The following is a 24,179-nucleotide window of genomic DNA, read 5'->3' as shown; positions in this document are numbered from 1 at the left end:
TCGAGCGAGAGGGAAAGCTAATAATTAGATGGTGATATTGTTATGATATGCTTAGTTCTTAAATAGATCTGGCTATTAATTACAATTTTAAATAATTATTAGGGATAATTACATACACAACATTAAACATATTGGTATTTACAAAATTAGCGCACGTTTGATTTTTTTGAACTACTAAAACGATGCATTTCTGCATGCCACAATCAAACTATTGAGAATTTGGTAAATAAAAGAGGGTGTTAGATTTGTAAATAGCATTATTTTGAGTGCTATTTATTTAATTACCCCAAATTATTAATATTATTGGACTCTTCTTTTTCAAAAGTTGTGCTTATATTCATTTTATTTATCATTTTAAATTCATATACTCATTATTATTTTATGCATTCCTCAAAATTTAATATTTACACTCATAACACTTATGGCATAACCCATACTTTTAAGAAAAAAATACCACGTAGATGTGACAAAAATAAAATAAAATAAAATTTATCCGTTAACACAAGGGAATATTCTTCTCGTGTTATTCAGGTTTTATTGTGTGTTATTCAAGTGTTATTGATGTGTTATTGTGTTATTATAACATCATGAATATTCCTATAACACAATAACACATTAATAACATACAATAACACTTGAATAATACGGGGGGAATATTCCTCTGTATTATCTGACAGATTTTTTTTTCTATCACCTGAACAACACGCAACTCTACGTGTGCAGTCCTGATGTAACATTTTTTCTACTTTTAAAGAGTTAGAACAAATAAAAATTTTGATCAAAATTTGAGTGATACTTATGTAAATATAAAATTTAAGTATTATATATATATACATGAGAATAGCAAGATATACATGTAAATGCGCCGTCATATCTATTGATTTGTTGGTAATATTTTAAATGGGCATTTAAATAAATATCATGCAATTCTTATGTATTTACATATCTAAACCCAAAACTTCTATATTTACATACAAAACCCTCAAATTGTTAACAACATATAAAAAATACCGCTTTTACTAGTCTTTTAGAAGTGAAATACACATTCTCATGCATTGGTTTATAACACCCAAGGTTATAACTATAAATATCAAATTTTAGGTGTTAGTATGTAAATACATAAGAATTTTGGGGTATGTATGTAAATTTCCCTGTTGGGACATAAAAATTAATGCTACTATACCTTGGTAAGAACTCCCTAACCAACTCATACTTTAATTATAAAGTTGACCTTCCCACATGAACTCCATGAGAAAAACAATGGGGGTTATTTACATGCATACCCCTCAATTTCTATGCATTTACATACCTGACACCTAACCATATTTTTGCATTAATACCACCTAAATCTTTCATACCACATCAAAATGCCATCATTTTAACTTTTAGAAGGTAAAAAACATCTTTTTCAAGCATATTAAGGGGCGTGTATGTAAAAATTGAAATTTAGGTGTTCCAAATGTAAGAACATAAGAATTTAGTGGTATGCATCCAGACCACCCGAAACTTCCTATTTACGAATCAACCACCCTCTTTCATCCATTTTTCAAATTTTCAATCAAATATCAAAATTTGTAGTAAAATCCCAACCCATATTTTTAAACTTTATCAAATTCTCAATGGTTTAAGCGTGTTGCGCGTAAATAGATTAGTTCGGTGGTTCAAAAAAATCACCGAGTGGCCAATTTGTAAATATCAATATTTCCGGTGGTTTGTATGTAATTATCCCTTAAAAAAAATCTATATCTTCACCAACAAAATGATAAAAAAGACTAAAAGACATATGACTTCAATAACTTTCAGTTGCTTTGCCGTTATTACTGTACAGAACTCCCAACAAAAGCAGCGCTAAGCTTTTTCATCCACAGCCCATCGCCATTGGTGACTGCAGAAGCTTCCAACAACATTACCTTTCACCCAAAACAACACTATCATAAAAGGAGCTCACGAGAGCCAGTAGTGCTCTTTGAGGACCAACTTCATCTTCTCTTCTCCTTCATGGCAGCCATGGAATCTGAGAGGGAAGCTCCGCCGGCACCGCCGGCACCGCCGCCGCCGCCTTTTCTTCGCCTTCGCAGCCACAAACAACAGCAGCGAGAATCAGTTCGTGGATCAAAATGTGCTGTGGCTGTCGTCTTGCCAGTCGTTGCTGGCGGGGTTCTCGTGCTAGTCTTCCTGCTTCTGCTTGTTCTGCGTCGAGCGAGAGGGAAAGCTAATGGTGGAAACAGCTTCAGGGAGAACAGCTTTGATGAGATTAAGCAGGTTACTAGATGCAGTCCTAATGGCAAGATAGATGGACTTGGATATAGTCCAGGTATGAGTTGTAAAGATTTGCATACATACCACTTATTTCTTTTGTATTTACATATCTTAACACCTATACTTCAGTTTTTTACATACTTGTCACCCTCCTTATGCATGAACAAGGTATATTTCACTTTTTATAAGTTAGGATGGAGGTATTTTTGATGTGATATGAAAGATTTGCGTGATATACATGTAATAATTAAAGTTTGGAGGTTAGATATATGAATACATGAGAATTTCTGGGTTTGAATGTAAATAGAAAGTTTGAGCTCTGCTTAGCTTAAGCTTTACTTGTTTCAGATAAGAAATCACTTGCAATAATAAAGAGAGACATGCTTCTTGGATTATCTTAAAATATTTGCATTTTTAACTCTTGAATTTTATAAAATTTTAACTATATTTTATATCAATATTTTGGGGCATTTACACATACCACATAATTTAATTTATTTTCGTATCTATCTTCAATATTTACATAATTTAGCGATCAAATTTTTAATATCAAATAAAAAATAAACCTCATGTCCAGGCTCAAAATCTTTTCTAAGAATCTTTTGGCAGTCATTTCTTCATTTTCGTTTTATAAATTCTCGCATTTCATAAGATTCTTTTCTAATCTCATCGAGTTCATTTAATTGTAGTAATTTTTTCACACCCTCATCTTTCATATTGTAATTGAACTATTTAACAACCCAATAAGTTTTATGTTCTAATTTCACTAGCAAGTGACGAGCTTTGCCAAATATGAGCCAGTATGGAGGCATTCTTATAGGTGTTTTATAATCAGTTATGTAAGTCCATAATGCATCATCTAATCTCAAAGACCAATTATTTTTATTAGGATTGACTATCACCTATTTTTTAAAAACAAAATACATCTTCTCATATATTGGTTTATCACACCAAAGTATCATGAATGCAAGTATAAAATTTTGGATGTTAGATCTGTAAATACATAAGAATTGTGTGGTATGCATATAAATTTCTCTAATATTTTTTAGGGCAATTACATACAAACCATCTGAAACTTGCTATTTACAAATTAACCCAACTCTTTCATCCATTTTTTTGAATTCTCACTCAAATATCAAAATTCAATGGAAAACCCCAACCCATATTTTTCATTTGGGGCATTTACATACATAGCACGCAATTCTTATGCGCTTACATATCTCACACTGAAATATTCATATTGACGCACGTACCACTCTATCTATGCATGAAAAGGTGAATTTCAGTCATGAATAGTAATAATTTGTGGTAGATTTGATGTGATGAGAAAGAAATAAGTGGTACGTGAGTAAATATGAATATTTGGGTGTGAGATATGTAAATGCATAAGAATTGTATGCTATGTATATAAATTATCAATAGTTCGATCGTGGCACACGTAAACATATCAATTCAGCAGTTCAAAAAAATCACCTGAATGGTTAATCTATAAATACCAATGTTTCGGATGATCTGTATATAATTATCCCTACTTTTTAACACCCCTGCGCTCTCTGACATACTGATCCAGTTTTATTTGTTTGGAGAAAGATGTGAGGAGTTGCATCTATGGGAGTAAATTGAGCTTTGCACCACAAGGGAGAAGAAAGGGGGTTCAGGTTTTTACTTACAGGGAGCTTGAGATGGCCACCAATGGCTTCAGTGAGAGAAATTTCATTGGTAATGGAGGACTTGGGGTGCTGTACAGAGGAGTTATGAGTGATGGAACTGCAGCTGCCGTCCAGCTTCTGCAAGTTGCAGGAAAGCAAGAAGAAAAAGAATTCAGAATGGAGGTAAGAGCTAATTCTTTTTTTTTTTTTGGTTATTTGTGAAATTTCAGTTCAAGATAGGTATTCTTTAGAAAAATGCTATATAAATTCACATAATAATATGGAGATATAATGGGTTATATATACAGCTGATAATCTGAAGTGCATTAATCATAACAATGTTTATAAAATAAAGGGGCATTTACATATATACCACACTATTCTTATCTAATCACATATCTAACCACCTAAACATTCATATATATATATGCATGTGTGCCGCTCAAATCTTTTAACATCACATCAAAAACACCACAAGCACATTGTCATGCAGAGATTTATGATGCCAAGGTGGTATAAGTGTACATATTAAATTTTGGGTGGTAGATTTGTAAGTAGATAAGAATTGTATGGCATGCATGCAATGTTAAGTGCGCTTCACGAGCAAAATGAAGCGAAGAGCTGAGCCGTCAAGCCAGGTTCGCTTCACTGAGAGGCGCTTCGAAGCACTGAAGTAAATTTGAAGGGTTTTTTTGCAATTTTTAAGTTTTTAATTATTACAATAAAATATTAAAAATTGTTCAAAATTATAATATGCAGGTTACCCTAAATATATATCTTTCAAGTTATGTATAGTACAATATTTTTTTTCTATTATATATCAACTTTTAAGTCATATTTTATATTTTATAATTTTTAATAAATATATTTATACATTAACATTTTTATATAACTTATAATAATGAGTACAGAGGTCATCATACGATGGAATACTAGTGATGGTACTCAAGAACTCTTTAGTTCACCTATCCTCAACTGTTTCTTTAATTGGGCAACTTCTCCCTGAAGCATTCCAACCTCTTCACAACTCTCTTGACTCTCTTCATCTACTCATCCAATGCAACATTTCTTTTAACAAGTTTTTTTGCCCTCTCATCTGCATCATAAATAAGAGATGTTGTTTTTCATAATCATTAAAAGTCAATTCACCTGGAATTACCTCTTGTTGGAGCCTCATCTTATCGCCAGTCAGCTCCTTTACTTACTTTCGAGAGCCCTTCTCCACTCAGCCTCCTCGGCTATTTTAGCTTGTAGCCGACCTTTTTCCTATCTGCGTGCCACCATTTTTTGTTTGTTGCTCAACCAGTGCAACATCTTGGAGTGCAATCTCTACTTTCAATTCCCTCACGGACTGAATCAAACTCTCTTCTCCTTTGCAAGAGTGTTGAGCCAGAGCGAAAGAATACGCTCATTGCAACTCAGTCAGCATATTTGCCATCAGTGATCTTCGAGCTTAATACTTTGCATTGTTTCTCTCAGTAAACCCGAGTTGATCACCGGACCGAAGTGAAATGCTCTCAACAAGTATCCTCTCGTAGGATGCCATTCTTAGCTCAAATCAACCAACACTCTGGTCCTATCATGATTTGCAAGGAAAATTTGACCCCCCATGTCGGCGGTGCCCCAAGAAACTATTGCAGAAGGAGTAGTTTCAGACAGAACCATTCGCCTCTTCTTCTCGTGGCCAGTTCATTGTTCCTTGGGGTGAGTACCAACATAATCACATTTTTGTCTAAAATGGCCTACCCTTCGCATTCCGCGGCAGGCTCAGTCATTGGTCTTTCTGAAGGATCTGTCGTGTGCCCTTCTATTATCAGAACTCAGTCATTGGTCTTTCTGAAGGATCATGCTACCTAACGATGACGACGCAAAGCAGGATCCTCTTCTTCAATCTCCATTTCCTCCGCAACACTACCCATTAGCGTTGTAGGACCGACAACATCAAGAGCTAGTGGGAGGTGCATAATCGGCGCAATATGATCAGATATGGAGCCAGTCGTTCTATATTCTTCACCTACTTTCGTGACTAAAATAGAAGGATGGCCAATTAATCATCACCAAACCACAAGTACCGCAAACTCTAAAGTGAGAAGAGTTAAAAGCAAGACGCTTACCCTTCAACATTTTTTTCAAGAATCCAGACAAAGTGTATCGCTAGACATCAATCTCTATATTCTTCAGAGCCTGGTAACATGCATCCTCATTAGGAGTCATCGGAAGCGCACTATGCATCTCTCCTTCGAACTACATTAGTTCGGTTGGGATCTTCCACTGACTCTTCGTACAAATGCAGGAGAACCACTTCCTCCAATCACTTGGCATCTTACTCATACATAAACTCCTTCCTATATGAGAGCTAAGGCCTCGAGGACAAATTGGTTGCACTCATCCTGAAACTTAAGAAATTACTCCCTAAATGTGAGGCACAAAGGACCCCCAGGCGAAGGTCGGTCCTGACTTAACCAATTTCTCTCATTACCGAGAAGCAGAGGTCGTTTCTTTAAGCCATTCCCGATAGCCTGGGGATTTTGAGAAAAATATAGATACAGAAATATGAGTTTTAGCCATACATCCATCCTTTTCTCCCATACATTCCTCCTAAAAACAGGATCTGTATCGGGTTGTATAAACTCACAAATAATATGGGACCCTACATCTTAAAAAATTTAACACATACATGATACCGGAGTTAACCCAAACCAAGACGTAAGACACAAATTTATTAATAACTTAAAAGACAGTTAAAATAATGAATCAAACGAAAGAAAGACAATACACAAAATAAAACCTTAAAACAAAGAATTAAAAATCAAGACTGGATAAAAGAAGACACAACAAGCTTGGTGAGGAGGGAGCCCGAGCGGTGATGCAAGGCATGCGGTTGCGGTGAGGGCCGGAGAGGTGTCTTACCGTTGTTGAAGGGATGGGTAGCAAATCAACGAGGGTAGGGGCGTTGAACCGCAACTGGAGGAAGCTTGGAAGCGCAGCGATGGTTGTGGCCTACAGGGAAGGGAGAGTTTGTTGGTCTGTTGTTGGAGCGACATTGTCAAGGACAGCGGTGGTTGTGGTCTACAGTAAAGTAACCGAAGGGGTAGCAAGGTTGGCAGGCTACTGGAAGGGTCGGCCAGGGGCAAGAAGGAGCTCAAAGGGTTGTTGGTAGGTGGTTAACGAGGAAGATAGTAGTTGGAAGGAGTCCTGAGGGAAGGAGCAATGCTGGCAGCAGTGGAAGAGGGGTTGTGGTGGCTGGACGGAAGTAAGAAGGTGGTTGGCAGCAGTTGAAGAAGGGGTTGTGGTGGCTGGATTCTGAAATAGCAGCAGAGAAACGAAAATATGGTAAGATAAATGTCTCATCAGAGTCGAGCTACGACCGGAGCACCACTCAGACCCTTGAAGATGATCACCACCTCGGACGAGGGACGACTATAGCACTACCTCGACGTCGGATACAGACCTCAAAGGGAAAATATCAAGGCTAAAACCTGAATTCATAGATAAAAAACAAGACTCCTAACTCTAAGCACACCATCCTTATTTATAATGATGATGAGACTTTATTCTAGGCAATACTTAAGATAAGAAAGAAGAATCAAATCAGAAATTCAGATTTAGGTAAGGAAATAAAGTAAGGGAAAATCAGATTTAGGGAAAGGGTAGATGAAGTAATCAAAATTCAGATTTTAGAAATGACTTAAAATAGGAAAGGTTTTAAAATAAGAAATAAGAATAAAATATAACCATAATTTCAGATTTTAAGAAATGATTTAAAATAGGAAAGTCCTAGGAAGGAAAGAAAGAGAACGGAAGAAAGGAAAGGGGAAAGAAAAGGGGAAGAGAGGAGTGGTAGCCCCACACCCTTTGAGGACAGATCGATCCTCCATAGCCCCCGCGTGAGTCTCCTGAGGTTGGAGGAGCTTCGACTCAAAGGTTGAAGCTACCATGTTGTTGTCAGCCACCCCTAGACCCCACTGGCGACTGCACCGTCTACCAAAGCATCTGAGGAGTTTTCCTCATGTGCGAGCATACCTACCTATTGATCCGTTTTAGTTTGGCATGATTTGAGCCGAAGGTGCACTACCATGTATGTTCTCCTGAGCCAAATTCTGAACAAGTAAATATCTCATATGTTTCTCATCTATGACAAGTTGGGTCTCAACGAGGTTGAGGATTTGCAAGAGTTTGGTTGATGGGTAATTCTTGTTATCTTTTGGGTCTTCCCTCTGACTCTTTTAAGTTTTGGAGAACCGACATCTTCTGATGTGTTCCAAGAACAAGAGCTTCACACTAGCATTTCATCTCTTCATGTGGAACACTCGGGGATGAGGTTTGGAAGAGTAGTCGCCCATGATGCTAGTCGTTATTAAGAACATGCACTAAAATTTTATGTTCTGACATCTTCGGATCTGCATGATTTGTGCATGTCTCAATAAAAAGTTTTTCATCTTCTAGGAGAGCATAAACCACAATCTCATCAAAAGTTGCATGTTCCTCTTGAGCACATAGAGGAAAGGCATTGCATGTATCCACGAACACGGGAGTTCTACGGGAGAAGACGTCATCAGATGAAAATTATCATCCGAACTGTTCTTCAGTGGCTGCAGTGTCTTTACCCAACTTTTCAATGAAGCCCTGCTCGGTAAAGTAAATCACTCCCTTAATTATGCATTCTGCTTCAACGTGTCCAAATCCATGGCACTTGCAACATCTCCTGGCTATTACAGACTTGCAGATTGGTTTTGTTGGATATTAGCAAGAGGGGTCGTTTGGAGCTACGGTCCCTCCACTTCGAACTGCAACTTTTGGTTGTAGTAAGTTGATAGGAACTGACATTGTGTTTCTCGCTTCATCTTCAGATTTTTCTCGTTCTTTCCTTCGACCTTCTAGATCACGGCAGAGGGTAACCTCCCACTGGATTTCCTCTTCAATATCCATAAGCTTCTGCTGAAGAAGATGAAGCTCTTATCGTATCTTGTCCCAGGTAGGCTCGGGCATAAATCTTCTTGGTGGCATGGTTAGTGTTTGAGATATTTGGAAGGAAAGAAAAGAAAGAACAAAAAAAGAAAATAACACAAAAAAAAAGAAAAAAAATATTTTGTTGTGGTGAATTGGGTAGGGGCGGGTGCTGGGATGGGACTAGGGTTGGGTCAGCTATGATATCAAATAATATCGGAATTAACCCAAACCACAACACAGGACACAAATTTATGAATAACTTAAAAGACGGTTACAACAATGACTCGAAAGAAAGAAGGATAACATACAAAACAAAAGCATAAAACAAATGATTAGAAATAAAAACTCGACAAAAGAAGACACAAGAAGCCTGACGATGAGGGAGCCCGAGAGGTGGTGCAAGACAAGCAGTTGCGATGAATGCCAGAGAGGTGTCTCGCTACTGTGGAAGAGATGGGCAGCAAATCAGTGAGGGTATGGGTGTTGAACCGCAATTGGAGGAAGCTTGGAAGGGTAGCGATCGTTGTGGCCTACAATGAGAGTTTGTCGGTATGTTATTGGAGCGACATTGTCAAGGACAACGGAGGTTGTGGTCTACAGGGAAGGAACCAAAGAGGGTTGCAAGGCTGGCGGGCTGCCAAGAGGGTCGGCTAGGGGCAGGGAGGAGCTTGAAAGGTTGTTGGTATGTGGTTAACAAGGAAGACAGCGGTTGGAAGGAGTCCTGAGGGAAGAGGCAGTGCTGGCAACAGTGGAAGAGGGGGCTATGGTGGCTAGATTTTGAAATGGAAATAAAGTGAGGGATTTAGGGGAAGGGTAAACAAAGAACAATCAAATCAGGATTTCAGATTTATGAAAGGAAATAAAGTGAGGGAAAATAAGATTTAGGGGAGGGTAAATAAAGTTATCAAAATTTAGATTTTAGAAAGGACTTAAAACAAGAAAAATTTTAAAATAAGAAAGCAGAATAAAATATAATCAGGATTTCATATTTTAGGAAAGACTTTCAAATAGGAAAGTGCTAGGAAGGAAAGAAAGGAAAAGGAAGAGAGGAAAGGGGAAAAAGAAGGGGAAGAGAGGAGCGGCAGTCCCCCTTCCTTTGAGGACCGGTTGGTCCTCCATAGCCCTGGCGTCAATACATATCATCCAACTCCTACTTATTAACATATCTAAGACTAAACTTTACTTATTTACAGTTATTACACCTAAATCATTTATATCACATAAAAAATATCACCATTTTAACTTTAAAAAAAATGAAATTCACAATTTCATGTATATTTAAGGTAGCAAGTTAAATGTGTAAAAATTGAAATTTGCGTGTTAGATATGCAAATACATAAGAATTGAATCTTATGCCTGTAAAACTACCTTGTTAAACTTGATGCAGGTGGACCTGTTGAGCCGACTGCAATCTCGCTACTTGGTTGGCTTGCTTGGCTATTGCGCCGATCAGCACCACCGCCTGCTTGTCTTTGAGGACATGCCCAACGCCTGCCTGCATCACCATCTCCATTCCACAACAGATCAGATGGATAAACCACAGCGGCTGCTCGACTGGAAGACACGTCTAAGGATCGCCCTCGACTGCGCTCGAGGCCTCGAGTTTCTCCACGAACACTCCGTCCCCGCCATCATTCACAAAGACTTCAAGAGCAGCAACATACTATTAGACCATAACTTCGGTGCTAAAGTATCGTATTCCGGCCATGCAAAGACTAGGGCCCTCGGCACCACCGGATATGTCGCCCCGGAGTGAGTTTTCTGCTTTTCATCCAATATTTCAAAATAAATATGAATAATGGCTACTAAGTTATCGAAGAATACCTGATCGATCTGTTCATACAGCAGCTATGCATTGACTGGAAAGCTAACAACAAAATCAGATGTTTACAGCTATGGAGTTGTTCTTCTTGAGCTTTTGACAGGAAGAGTACCTGTTGATATCAGAAGACCACAAGGAGAACATGTTCTTGTTTCCTGGGTGACTAACTATTATCCTTTGCTCACTAACTGCACAGCATTTAAATCAGGAGAAAAATGCTGACAAAATTTTAAGGACATTTACATATACACCACACAATTCCTATGTATTTACATATCTAACACCTAAACTTTGATTTTTTACATTTATAACACTAAAACCTTTCCGTGGTGAATAACTACTGTCATTTACTGACCAACTTCTCAGCATTTAAATCATGAAAAATATGCTAACAAAATTTATGTAGTATTTACATACACACCACACAATTCCTAGGTATTTTACATATCTAACACTTGAACTTTGAATTTTTACATTTATAACATTGAAATCTTTCACATCATATCAAAAATACCACTATTATTAACTTCTTGAGAAATGTACATATGTAGCACACAATTCTAATGTATTTACATATCTCATACCTATACTTTCATATTTAAATATATAGCACTTCAGTGCGTTAAACCTATGCATGAAAAGGTGGATTTCACTTTTAAAGTGGTAAGTGTTATTTTTGATCTGGTATTAAACATTTGAGTTCTATGCGTGCAAATATGAAAGTTTAGATGTGAGATATGTAAATACAAAAGAATTTGTGTGCTATGCATGTAAATGCCCATAACGTTTTTTAAAATAAACATTTTTATGCATGGTTGAAGTGCTATAAATGATAACAAATCAAAGTTTACGTGTTAGATATGGAGATGCATTGGAATTGAAATCTTCAAAATTTTAAATATGAGATCATTATGTTGAGAAATGATGTAAATTTAATTTAAATTTAATCTGCAACTATCAATGGCATCATATTGTATAGGTTCTATCAATATTAACAGATAGAGAAAAAGTGATGGAAATGGTGGATCCAGCTCTCACAAAAATTTAAGGGGCACTTACAACACGCCACACAATTCCTATGTATTTACATATCTAGCACCTAAACTTTGAAGTTTTACAATTATAATCTCAAATCTTTCATATCTCGTAAAAAATATCACTATTCTTAACTGTTTTCTTCAATGCACGTTGTCATGCAAAGATGAAATGCTATAAATGTTAACAAATTGAAGTTTAGGAATTAGATATGGAAAAACATAGGAATTGTGTTGTATGCATGTAAATCAACCAAAGTTTAAGTATGATATGATTATGTTGAGAAAAGAATGTAATTTTAAGGGGAATTCAGATACACACCACAAAATTCCTATGTATTTACATAACTAGCACCTAAACTTTGAATTTTTACATTTATAACAATAACGTCTTTCATATCACACCAAAAATACAACTATTACTAACTTCTAAAAAATGAAATACACATTTTCATGGATAAGTCCTATAAATGTGTATGTCGTATGCACGTAAATACATAGGAATTGTGTGGTATGTACCTAAAACTTCCAAAATTTAAATATAAGATGATTATGCAAAAAAAATATGGAAGCAATTTTAATCTGCAACTATAAATGGCATCTTCTTTTCTAGGCTCTACCAAGACTAACAAATAGAGAAAAAGTGGTGGAAATGGTGGATCCAGCTCTTCAAGGCCAGTACTCAAAGAAAGAACTGATTCAGGTAAAACTAGAAAACAACATTCAATTTGTTTAAACTCGCTGTGGTTTATCCACCGTTACCTCCTTCAACATTTGAAATAGGTTGCTGCCATTGCTGCTGTGTGTATTCAATCCGAAGCAGATTATCGGCCCCTCATCACCGATGTGGTGCAGTCGCTGATTCCTCTAGTGAAAAGCTCAAGCTGAACCGATTTAAGGAAGATCGAGCATCGATTATAATTTGGTAAGCATCGTTCTGTTTGATTTCGTATTGAAAATGGCAATAGGAAGAAGCAATGTCCCAAATTTGATGAGAAAAATGAAAGATTAATAATTTGCAGAATAGTTAAGTTTTATGGAAAAAAGTGAATATTTCAGGTATATATTTCAGAGCTATAGTGCTGTTTATTGCATAAATTCATTTTGTCTTGTAAAAGTGTCTTGTAAAAGAAATGTTCTCGAAATGTTCTCCTTTAAGAGTGTGAAATGGTTTGAAAAGTAAGAAAGTATGTTGCTTAACGGTGTAATCGATGAAAAATAAGAAGAAATGGGGTTTTGATTAATGCAACATGGTATGGGAACAAAATCAGAATAACTAGATAAAATATGGCCGAATCATCTACTTAAATACAAATCTCTGACTGGATTATTTTTGTGGTCTTAGAGAATGGTTTAGATATTTTGTATTGATGTTAAAATTTTGAATAACATTTGTGTGATGTTTTGCTGACTTTGAAATACTTTTAATATCTGGAAAAGTTTATAATAGATTCATCTCTATAAACTAATTCCTTGTTGCCACTATAAATGGAGCCTTACAAAAAAAGATTTGGTATGCTACAACAATAACAACAAATAAAAGGGACATTTACATACATACCGCACAATTTTTATGTGTTTACATATGAAACTTAAGCTTTAATATTTATATTCATAGCACTCAAATCTGCAACATCATATCAAAAACATCACTTTTACTAACTTTTTGAAAATCAAATGCACATATTTATAAACATAGATTTATATCACCAAGGTGTTATAAATGTAAATATCAAACTTTAGGTGTGAAATATGTAAATCCATAAAAAGTGTGTGGTATGTATGTAAATTCCCCCAATTAAAATAGAGAGAAGTGGGGGAAAGAGAGAGGAAAGGGGATTGCCAATTGAGAGAGCAAGAGAAGTGAGTTTTAGAGTGATCTCAAAAGTTAGATGTTCCGATTCTTCGAAAAGAAAGAGAAGTTAGTAATTTCAATTACATCAAGAAGAGCTTTCAGACATGGCATTTATAAGCTCTAGTTTGGATTCATATTGTATACTCATAAGCAGCTTTTACGGGTCGAAGCATACATTAGCAGACTTCGTTGGCCAAGAAGGTTCAATCTTCTCTTTAACAAAAAAGCTCATCACCTTCACCTGGAGAGTTTGCTTGTTGAACTGACCTATCGAGCTTGTTTGCCAAATTGATCTGCAGAGCTTGCTTGTCGAAGTAATATGCCCTTCCTAAACTAATTTGCAAGGTTTAATTGATGAAGTGATATGTCGAGAGCTCCATAACTATCCTCAAAATTTGCAAACAACTGGCATGAAGAACATCACCGAATGACAGACATGCATCCGTGTCTATTTAAAAGTCATCTGACAACTACAACACTATCTCGCGAGGACATCATGGATGGGTCTTATATCACACGGTCAATGTTATTTTTTATTCCTTTTTTTCTTCTCCTGCCAGGGGGGGCAACAAAGAGGACGGACCAGAGGAATATAGATATGAATTCAAGCGCCTCTCACTTTGGGGGGGGGGGGGGGGGTCACTTTTTCCTCTTTGGTTCAATCTCTTACTACAAATTAAGAATTGAGGTTTAGGGGAGAAGGGGACATCCATCCCATTCTTTTTTTTTTCAATACTCCTCCCAAAACAAAGTCTCTTCCTGCTTCTATTAGCTCAAGAACAATATGAACCATACATCGTAAAAGGATTCAACACAAAAGTAAAAAATAAAAGAGTACTGATAATAGAAACAATATCTTCTTCTTTATGTCCAACCCTCATCTTTGTAGCAAATAATCGTGTTTACATACCACTCCATTTTTATGTATTTACATATCTAACACAAAAACTACGTTTTTTTATACATGTCACTTTACTTATGCATAAAAAGGTGTATTTCACATTTTAAAAACTAAAATGAAGTATTTTTTATGTGATATGGAAGATTTGGGTGGTATAAAAGTAAAAAAGTAAAGTTAGGTGTTAGATATGCAAATACATAGGAATTGGGTAGTATGTATCTAAATGCCACTAAAATATTTTATCTTTATGCTATTTTGGATAGGTGAAACTACTGAGCCACATAAACTTGTGTTTCTCATGTTTATGATCTTCGTTGTATTTGTTGACTTATCTTCACACGAATTTTTTCTAAAAATTTTACTATTATCCTAAAAAAACAAATTAACTCAACTAATAAATTTGAAAAATTTCACTTTCCCTCAAAATATAGTCTCTCAAAACCTAAGCGCTTGTTTGGGATCATTTCTTTCTTTTTTTTGTTTTTTTTGGTGATATAAATTTAAAAAGTACAGTTAAAGCGTTCAATTGCCTTTCTCTCTCTTAGATGAGATAAATGGTCAACTTGATAAGCCTCATTATGATAAAAGATACCACATCAAAATTGAATAGAGGGGGCCTGAAATTCATCAATGGTCACCCCAGCTTATCATCGCTCAGCCAGTAGACCGATACTAACGGGAAAAGTTTCTCCATAATTAGGGTAGCAATAATAAATTTTATTCCAACGGTACCAAATCAAAACTATACAATTCCGAATACATAATAAACCTATAATTTTAGAGGCAGACAATTCTCTCTCAAACCCTAACCATAAAATTCAACACAACAATCACATAACATAACCCTAAACATATAAACTTTATTTATACCCCACAATAATAACCAACAAATGATTAAATTGGCCTTGTAATCTTGCGTCTAATATAGACCTCCAATTTCTTTGCATGCCAAAGAAAAATCCCTAACCCTAACCCTAACAAGTTCAAATATGCAATGATAACTATATTTTTTAGAAGCAATTATATACACAGCGCTCAAAGCATAGCAAATTGCAAAACAGCGCCCTCTTTCATCCATTTTTCAAATTATCACTCAAAAAACAAAAATCACGATAAAACCCAACAAATATTTTTCATTTCAATCAAATTTCCAATGGTTTAATTATGGTACATGTAAATACATCAATTCAATAGTTCAAAAAATCACATGAATGTTGATTTTCTAAATAGCAATGTTTCATGCGCTTTGTATGTAATTATCCCTACTTTCTAAGCATATTCTATTCTTCCCAACAAATGACTATATCAATGGACAATTATATTGAAATCATTAATATGAGGAGAAAATATTATGTCCGGTAAATTGAATGTGTGGACGATGGCATGAATCTCACCGCACTACCAAATGTACCGTGCAATGCGATCCACATCTATCTGGATGAAAAACATAATATTTTTCTCCAAAACGAGGCCTTACAAACTGGAGCTATGAGAGTGTCAGCCAGAAGAGAAATGAATCAAAATCGGAGCTTCTCCACCCTCTCCTTCTCCTTCCCATAATCATCAAACATTCGCAAACAGCTTATAGCTCTTCGCATCCAACACTATCTGCCTCACAGCTGCAACAGACGCCAAGACGGCAAGCACCGAAAAAACTACAGCTATCACAGCATTAGTCCAGAAAACCGCCCCCCTCATCGACGGCCGGAAAGTGACAATATAGACCACCGCCGGCACCACAAAATCCAAAGGCAAGAATCCAAAAGCTCCGATCACCGCATTAATGTCACCGAAAAATGGAAGCATCGCCGCGATCACCGTCGCCGCCCCCACCGAAATCGACCGGAAAACTATTCTCGGAACCACATTGCGAGCAGAGTACTGCTCCTTCTTCGGATCGGCGAAAAGCCCTTCCAGCACCTCGTTCGTCGGCTGCAAGTATACCTGCAGCAACAATTAGTCGAATACAGTCGGATCGTATAACCCTAGATGAACTGATCTGATTAGGGCTTACGACTGCAACGGCGGAGAGTTGGAGAATTGTGAAGATGTTGGTCATGAGGAGGAACCATTTGGGGACTAATGGTCGGCCATTGGGGGCGATGAAGTTGGAGAGAATGGTGCCCTCTGCTAGGTTTCCGAAGGCCCAGTAGCCGGAGATGGCGACGGTGAAGAAGGTGGCCGCCGCCACCGCGTAGCAGAGGCAGAGCCCCTTGAACATTTTGCCTTGCACTGGGGGAGCTGCCGTTGCCTGTAGTACAACAGTTTCACATTTTTTAGGGGCAATTACATAAAAGTCTACCTAAACTTTTCTATTTACAGATAAACTCCCCTCTGCCATCCATTTTACCTATTTTAAAATTGAGTTATAATAGTCCAACTATTTGAGTATTTAGTTGCTTCTATAAACTATGAAACTAAAAAGACCTCGTGTAATGTGTAAGGACTATTTTTACACTTTATTTACATAAATACCCAACTCTTATGTATATACATATCTAAAACTTAAATTTTATTTTATACATTTATACCATAAAAATTTTTCTCATCTCACAAAAAATATCACTATTTTAACTTTTATCATGTATAAAACAACGTGATATGTAAAAATTAAAATTTAGGCTTGTATACGTGTAAATCATTCCCACTTTTTATTTATTTGTTTATTTATTTTTATTCTTTATTTTTCGCATTGTTAGAGTATGATGATAATGTAGCAAAGTCGATAATTATAAAATGTATCTTAATGAAATTTAATTAAGGAAATTTTAACCTAAATTAATTTTATATAGCCTCTTTGAATGTCGTAAGTCCCCTCGGGTCATGGGTTTGAATTCTCCTCTGGCCAATTTGCTGGTAGTGAGGGTGGTCCTCAAATAGTTAGGCACATGAGGGTGATTGAAAGCTCACATAATAGCTTCCGACCATTCTCTTATATATATATATATATATTGAAAAAAATGTGTCATGTATCCCAGCCAGTTGGTTGGCATCCAAGGTATAATACCCCTCAGGTCGGGAGTTTGAATCTTCTCTAGCGCAATTGGTCTTAAGGAGGTGGTACTTAAATTGTCAGACATTTTAGATGTGACTGGAGGCTTGTCTAACAGCCTCTGACCACTCATTTGAAATATAAATATTAAGAAAAAAAAAGTAAAGAGTTAGTCATAGAGTTTATAAAAGTGTCAAAATAACAACTAATAATTTTAAAATTAAGCTCTAATAGTTCTCTGCGAGAATTATTTCACTTCTAATTTAAAGAATTTGTGAACTATTTCGACACTTACTTGGATTTCTGGGATGATTCCGTTCCCATAACTCGTTGCAATGATAGCAATAGCATTGAATACTCCAAAGACAAGGTCTTGCCGATCACTTGGAAGAGAGTAGTCTCTATGGGGAGCATGAGAGGAGTGTCCTGCAAAATGAGTATTTACATCTATATCATACAACTTTTATGCATTTACATATCAAACTCCTAAATATCACAATTTTAGTATTTGTTATAAGTATAAGTATCAAATTTTAGGTATTATACATGTAAATATATAAAAATTATGTTGTATATATGTAAATTTCCCAATATAAGGTTATTTTTGAAAAGATGAATGGCATGTAATATAAAATATTATTTAATTTTTCACTGATTTTAATTAAAATTAAAATTAAAAACATCACCAAATTCCTATGTAATTATATCACCCAAAGATTCATATCACTTTAAAAATATCATCATTTTAACTTTTAAGAAAAAAAATACACATTTTCATTTAAATATAAGATGATATATATGTAAAAATATACCATGAACTTATTAACCACTCACTTCTCATGTATTACATATCACAAGCATAAATTTTAATTTTTTACATGCACACCACCGTACCTATAGAAATATTACATCAGGACTCCGAACGTAGAGCTACATTCAGATTGAAATAGTTAGAAATATCTCGCTGTGTTACAGAAATATTTCATCTGTGTTATTTATAAAAAATGAAGTGTTATTCGGTATTATATAATGTTATTCGATTAATTTACGGGTTAAAGTATTATTGAAATATTCCCCCGCGTTACTTGATTAATTATTTTGTTGTGCTATTAGAATATTCCCCCGCGTTACTTGATTTGGCGCTGAAGTGTTATTGAAATATTCCCCCGCGTTACTTGATTTGGGGCTGTGTTCTTTCAATAACATTGTTGAAATTGAAACAACACATGAAATATGTCGAATAACACAACATAAAATCAAGTAATGTAGGAAATAACGCGGGGAAATATTCTAATAACACCGCAAAATAATCAAATAACATCATATAATACTTGAATAATACTTTATTTTTTACAAATAACGCAGATGAAATATTCCTATAACACAGCGAAATATTCCAATCAGAACGTAGCTCTACGTTCGGAGTCCTGATGTAATCTTTTTCCATGATAACAAGCATTTCACTTTTTTGAAAGTTAAAATGATAACATTTCTGATATGATGTGAAATATTTGGATGGTATAAATGCAAAAAAAGAGTAAAACTTAAATGTTAGATATGCAAATGCACAGAAATTGGGTGGCATGCATGTAAATGCCCACTCACCAATGTATATAGATCCTGCGGTGGCACAAGCACTGTAGGACAGGCAAAGGAGGAGAGAGATCAGATTAATGTGCCTAAGAGCATGAAATGATGGCACCTGCGCCAAAATTAGCATAAAGGCCCCAAATAATGCCACAAATTCGTAGAGCTTCATTGTTCCATCAGCCTTCTCTATCAAATAAATAGACTGCAAAATAAAATTTATATACGAACAACATTAATTTTTGATGTCACGTGTGGCTCGGAACGACTCGTGGCTTACTCATATCATCCCGTAGCTCAAAGTAAATCGAAATTAAATGCGAATAAAATTATTTTTTTCGAGAAATTTGAGCCCAAATAATAATACGTGTGATTCGAACTGGCAAACATACGATAAAAAATTAAATTTTGTGTGTAATATAGATAGAATTTACCTTCATGGTTTGTCCCCCGAGTAGAATGTTACCAACGACGGCGCCAAAGCATACCAAGAACTGAATTGGACCAATGTAATAGCGTGCCCACGCAGGACCTACAATAAACATGCAACGCAATATGACCTAATTCTATAATGGTATTTTATTTGTTGGCTCGAAGAAAATATTTTATTTTACATATATACCGCTATGAATTTACATATCTAACATCTAAGCTTTAATATTTACACATGTATGGATTGAATATGTTATTTAAAATCTTATAAGCTTAGTTTTTTCTTAATTAATTTTATTAGGTGGTTAGCAACAAACTATTAGTCATTGATATTAATGACAATATGATCATCAAGAAGTGCATGTTAGGGATTGTTTAATCCTTTTCAGAGGGGTAAATATATAGCTATTTTTTGTGGTCTATCTAAGTATTGGTAAGGAGTATTTGGGTTTGTCAGGTAGTGGAAGATACCTTATGGAGGTAGCTCTTCCATCGAGTCGGCTCCACTATGTGATAGGCTCGGACAGTCACTTGTCCTGTTTCCGGTCGAACGGCTTACACTCAAATTGCTCGACTGCCTTCTTGTCAGCTTTTTGGCTTGGTTCGTTTTGGTCTGGTTGACTTGACTCGTATGGCTTGGCTCGTTCGGTTAGGTGGGTCTCAACATCTCTTTGCAGTGGATCTAGCTCCATCACATTTTTCTCTTTTAGACCAATAGTTCCCTATAAGATCAATGTAGGCATTTTTTTATATACATATTTCATTGATTATCTTATTTCTTGAAAGTAACGTTGCGACAAAAATAAAAGAATTAAATGCAAAACTAAATCTCATTCAATTTTAATTAATGACCAAATGATCGAACACCCTTGATTTCAGAGAGTTTGATTCTTATTAATAATAACGTGGGACTCCTTCTCATGCCTAATATGATACAAGCATTCCTCTGTTAGAGTCCGTTGGCTTTCGTGTTTTAGGCGTTGCGATGGACAAATTGACAAAATTCCATGATGATATCCCTACCAAAAATTTTATTCACTCCATATGCGAGAAATTGAAAGAATGGGACCATCCATAGGGTGAGAAAATGAAGAAGACCATCATAAAGAGGTACATGATTGCACTCACTTTGTCAGTTCAAGTCAGGATTCAATCCTTAGCACGACGCGAAGGAACATATAGTTAATCAGCCCGATACTTGATCCAACCACTCAACCTTTTGTTGTAGTTTCAGACCCTCTGATTGACCAAGTCACTCAATTGACTTCTAGCGTTCTTCTGTCACTTTCACAAGTGCTCCATATTGAGCTTACCAAGTTATTTGCAATATCTGATTTTATTCAGTTTCTGGATACGATGGAATTTTATCCGTATTTGTCGGATCTGATCTTTCGAAATATTTTTTTATTTACAATGTCTCTCGGTGTAGATGATCCAACTATGACATGCAGCCAGTGAACATAGACCAAGCGTTAGGCGAGGTTGGTTAAGTCAATCTCCTCGACAATTCGACACCTCTCCCGAAGACGTGTGAGAAAAATGTTGAAGGGGCTAGAATGTTCCTTGTATCTTTTGCTAGTCTTCTAGACGAGACTAAAAATTATTTTGCTCGATCAACAAGTATTCAACACGGTCTGAAGATGCATGAGCTGCTGACTCATACGAAGAAGGTGGAAGATATGGCGACAACCCTTCATCGGGAGCTGTCGGACAATCGGGAGAGATCTCTAGTTTTTCAGGCACAGGCCGAGTCAGATTGATTGAGTAATTTTTGGTTCAAAGGGGAATTTTTGTATTGGAGCCTGCTTAGAATAGGAGATGTCTCGGCTAAAAGCGGTTCAATCCTCTTGCAAAGTACTTTACCTCCTCAAACTGAACTTCGAGCATATTGTTGTAGTTTGAATGTCATTTTTTGAATAAAAATATTTTATTTGCCTTGTTTATTATGTCATTATAATTCTACTGTTAAGTTATTACGAAAAAAATCGTCTATTCTTTGTTTTTACTCATGTGTGATGGTTGGACTTCCTATGTTTCTCTTATATATTTTGAGGTCTAGGTTTTGAGGGCACTTCTCTTCTGCTTGTTTTTCCTGTCTTTTAATGTGTCGTCGTTATGTGTTATACTAATGGAACCTCAGTACTCCCCGCAAGATTTCTAGTTAGTGGCTTCGGAGGACCAGTTGCAAATGGTTGTTTCAGTGCAAGAGAGTTGTGTTTTTAATTCTTCCATCAAGCTTTTGGGTCACCCGTGAGGCCTGGCTAGTGTCTTTGGTCACTGTAATCCCACCGCTTGACAAAAAATCTTTCTTTCAATACTTATGTGATAGCCTCATTAGCGACCATGTGTTCTAAATTAAGAACCTCGATCATTTCTTTCTTGAAATTAGTGAGAAGGCACGTTGGGTCTCACTCTGTCCCTGACGAAATCATAGAAGACCCTGTGAGCTCTTCTAGGGTTTTTTAGCACTAGTAAATTGTGTGACCAAAGTTCCCTTGAAATTTGTGAACGCTCCCTGTGGTAATCCTTTGAATCACATGAGGGTTCCTCAGCATGGTGAAAATATGTCAGCACCTCCATGCATAGTTGATATTTAAAAGATTTACAATCGGCTCGAAAGAGGCGATGTGATCGACCAGATCCGTATGTCCTTTATAAGATTCAAGTATTGGAATCTTGAATTAATCTGGTTGCTCGACATCAAAGTTCTGCTAGAAGAATGCATTTTATGGCTGGTAAGAGGCTTCAATACACTCGGCTCGATGTCGATCGACCGGTACGAACCCAGGGTTGTCAAGATACTGGGTTTTGTTATCTCTCTCTCCAAGCCTGAGCGACTCTCCTACCATTTGTCGACGAAACATCTTATCAAGGCTGTTGTTCTTGCTCCTGATTTAACACACATCTGATCATTTCTAAAATTTGATCGTGCAGATCTTGGATCAATCGAACCACAGACTCTTTGGTGTGCTCCATGTTGTCGTCGATCTCTCTATTATGTGACCATTTTCTCCTCACATTACTTCTCTTCTTGTTGGGGGTATGACCCACGCTCACTGCATCTTTTAAGATATTGAATCTGAGATTATCCATGAATCACACCCGATGAATAGAGAATCAATGAAGAGGAAGAGAGAGAGAGAGAGAGATGGGGGTGAAATGCAGGGAATCAATGAAGAGGAAGAGAGAGAGAGAGAGAGAGAGATGGGGGTGAAATGCAGTATTATTTTCTCTTCATCAAATGTATCCTTTATTTATAAAGTCTATGATACAATAGTGAATTTACATTCTTATCACGATTTTGAGATGGTATGTACAGGGGTATTTTTGGTATTTTACAAGTGATAACTTATCACAATTTTGTTTACTGGCTTGACCAACTAAGCTTAGTGATTTGTCTATATTTGGTCAGCTCGGTCGGTTGATCTTGGTCGGTGGATTTAGTTGGTTAATCTAGTCTGGTTGACTTTCTTCGATCCATGGTAAGGAGTCCTAGGACTTTGTTGGCTGGTCAAAGATATCTTGCGGAGTTGGTTTTTCCATTGAGTTTGCTCAATTGTGGATAGCTTACCGAATCGAGTCAGCTTTTCTTGCTGTGGATGGCTCGGGTGCTCACTTTTCTTGTTTCTAATCGAATCACTTAAACTTGGATCTCTCGGCATCTTGCCTGCCTTTTGACTTGGTTAGTTTTAACCTTATTGACAGCTCGTCAGGTTTGATGGGTCTCACAATATCTTTACAGTAGATTTCTCACCATTTTATTCTTCTCTTTTTCATCATTAGATCTCCAATGGAGGCACCCTTTTGATATGTAAAAATTTAATTAACTATTCTTACAATATATATTTTTAATTAATATCTTTTTTCTTATTTTTAATATTTTTTTACGAGAGGAATGCCAATAAAACAATACTACATTAATTAATTCTTCCATAAAAAAAACCCTAGTTTGACCTTTCCACAACGTGCCCCAGCTGTCAAAATATATATATATATATGTAAAGTGAGAGAGATAGAGAGAGAAAATAGCCCAAATTGACTTCATTGCATAACTTGAATTATAACTTGCAAGCATATCATTGAGTGATTATTCTTTCTTCATTTTCTTGATAACTAATATTTAAGAAACTAATATCGATAAATTATTATATGCAGTAGCTGCACATCCGGACGACGATCTAGATGAATCGTCCTGTGACACACATCGGGCGTAGCTGCATCCTAACTGTTGTCTAGACATTCGGTCAACACCGCACGTCCAGACCATTATCCAGATGAATTGCCCTGTGACACACAACATGCATGGCTGCATCCGAAGTGTCGTCTGGACATCCGGTCAACACCGCATGTAAAAAATTTTCTCACACATGAAAACGTATCATGTATTTTTTAAATTAAAGAAACTAATAAAAATATTAAAAATTCAACTTTTGTCTTAAATAAACAAAATTTAAAGACGCAAGAGGAAGATTGAAACCGGCCAAAACTTTCCTTGTGGATGACTACCGACACAAATCACACAAGGAAGCATTTATGATTTACAAGCATTTAATTGAGTTCTGATTTTTTTTTCAATTATTTCATATATATATATATATATATGTATGTATGTATATATATGTATGTATGTATGTATATGTATGTATGTGTATATATGTATGTATGTATGTATGTATGTATGTGTATGTATGTATGTAT

The 24,179-nt window shown here is 36.1% G+C and overlaps 2 protein-coding genes across 3 annotated transcripts in view; one reads left to right on the top strand and one right to left on the bottom strand.

Moving 5' to 3' along the window:
• The first annotated feature begins 1,710 nt into the window (after positions 1–1,710).
• LOC110033188 (probable serine/threonine-protein kinase PBL7) lies at positions 1,711–12,812 on the top strand. 2 transcript variants are annotated; one of them, XM_020737095.1, is made up of 6 exons: positions 1,711–2,314; positions 3,850–4,091; positions 10,246–10,610; positions 10,707–10,839; positions 12,328–12,417; positions 12,498–12,812. In XM_020737095.1, the coding sequence occupies exons 1-6, from the start codon at positions 1,999–2,001 to the stop codon at positions 12,600–12,602; spliced, it is 1,251 nt and encodes a 416-aa protein (XP_020592754.1). In that variant the 5' UTR covers positions 1,711–1,998; the 3' UTR covers positions 12,603–12,812. The 2 variants fall into 2 exon arrangements, with proteins under 2 accessions (XP_020592754.1, XP_020592753.1); XM_020737094.1 differs by having other exon boundaries at positions 10,704–10,839.
• A 3,181-nt stretch (positions 12,813–15,993) lies between these two features.
• Positions 15,994–24,179, bottom strand: part of LOC110033187 (GABA transporter 1) — a 9,753-nt gene continuing 1,567 nt past the window's right edge. Inside the window, exons 3-7 of the mRNA XM_020737093.1 lie at positions 19,484–19,581; positions 19,068–19,254; positions 17,758–17,888; positions 16,485–16,721; positions 15,994–16,414 (exon numbers count right to left, since the gene is read on the bottom strand). Coding sequence (XP_020592752.1) covers positions 16,034–16,414; positions 16,485–16,721; positions 17,758–17,888; positions 19,068–19,254; positions 19,484–19,581 — 1,034 coding nt within the window. The 3' untranslated portion in view covers positions 15,994–16,033. The remainder of the gene's footprint in view (positions 16,415–16,484; positions 16,722–17,757; positions 17,889–19,067; positions 19,255–19,483; positions 19,582–24,179) is intronic.

The sequence above is a fragment of the Phalaenopsis equestris genome, unplaced genomic scaffold (genome assembly GCF_001263595.1).
Source record: "Phalaenopsis equestris unplaced genomic scaffold, ASM126359v1 Scaffold001111, whole genome shotgun sequence".
NCBI lineage: Eukaryota > Viridiplantae > Streptophyta > Magnoliopsida > Asparagales > Orchidaceae > Phalaenopsis > Phalaenopsis equestris.
The sequence above is the reverse complement of the archived record's forward strand: the minus strand, read 5'-3'. Positions and strand labels throughout refer to the sequence as shown.

Bases quoted from the DNA above. Each gene is read 5' to 3' on its own strand.
- LOC110033188 (XM_020737094.1), top strand. From the start codon at position 1,999: ATGGCAGCCATGGAATCTGAGAGGGAAGCTCCGCCGGCACCGCCGGCA. The intron at 2,315-3,849 runs GTATGAGTTGTA...GTTTGGAGAAAG, and splicing joins TGGACTTGGATATAGTCCAG to ATGTGAGGAGTTGCATCTAT. The intron at 12,418-12,497 runs GTAAAACTAGAA...CATTTGAAATAG, and splicing joins CAAAGAAAGAACTGATTCAG to GTTGCTGCCATTGCTGCTGT.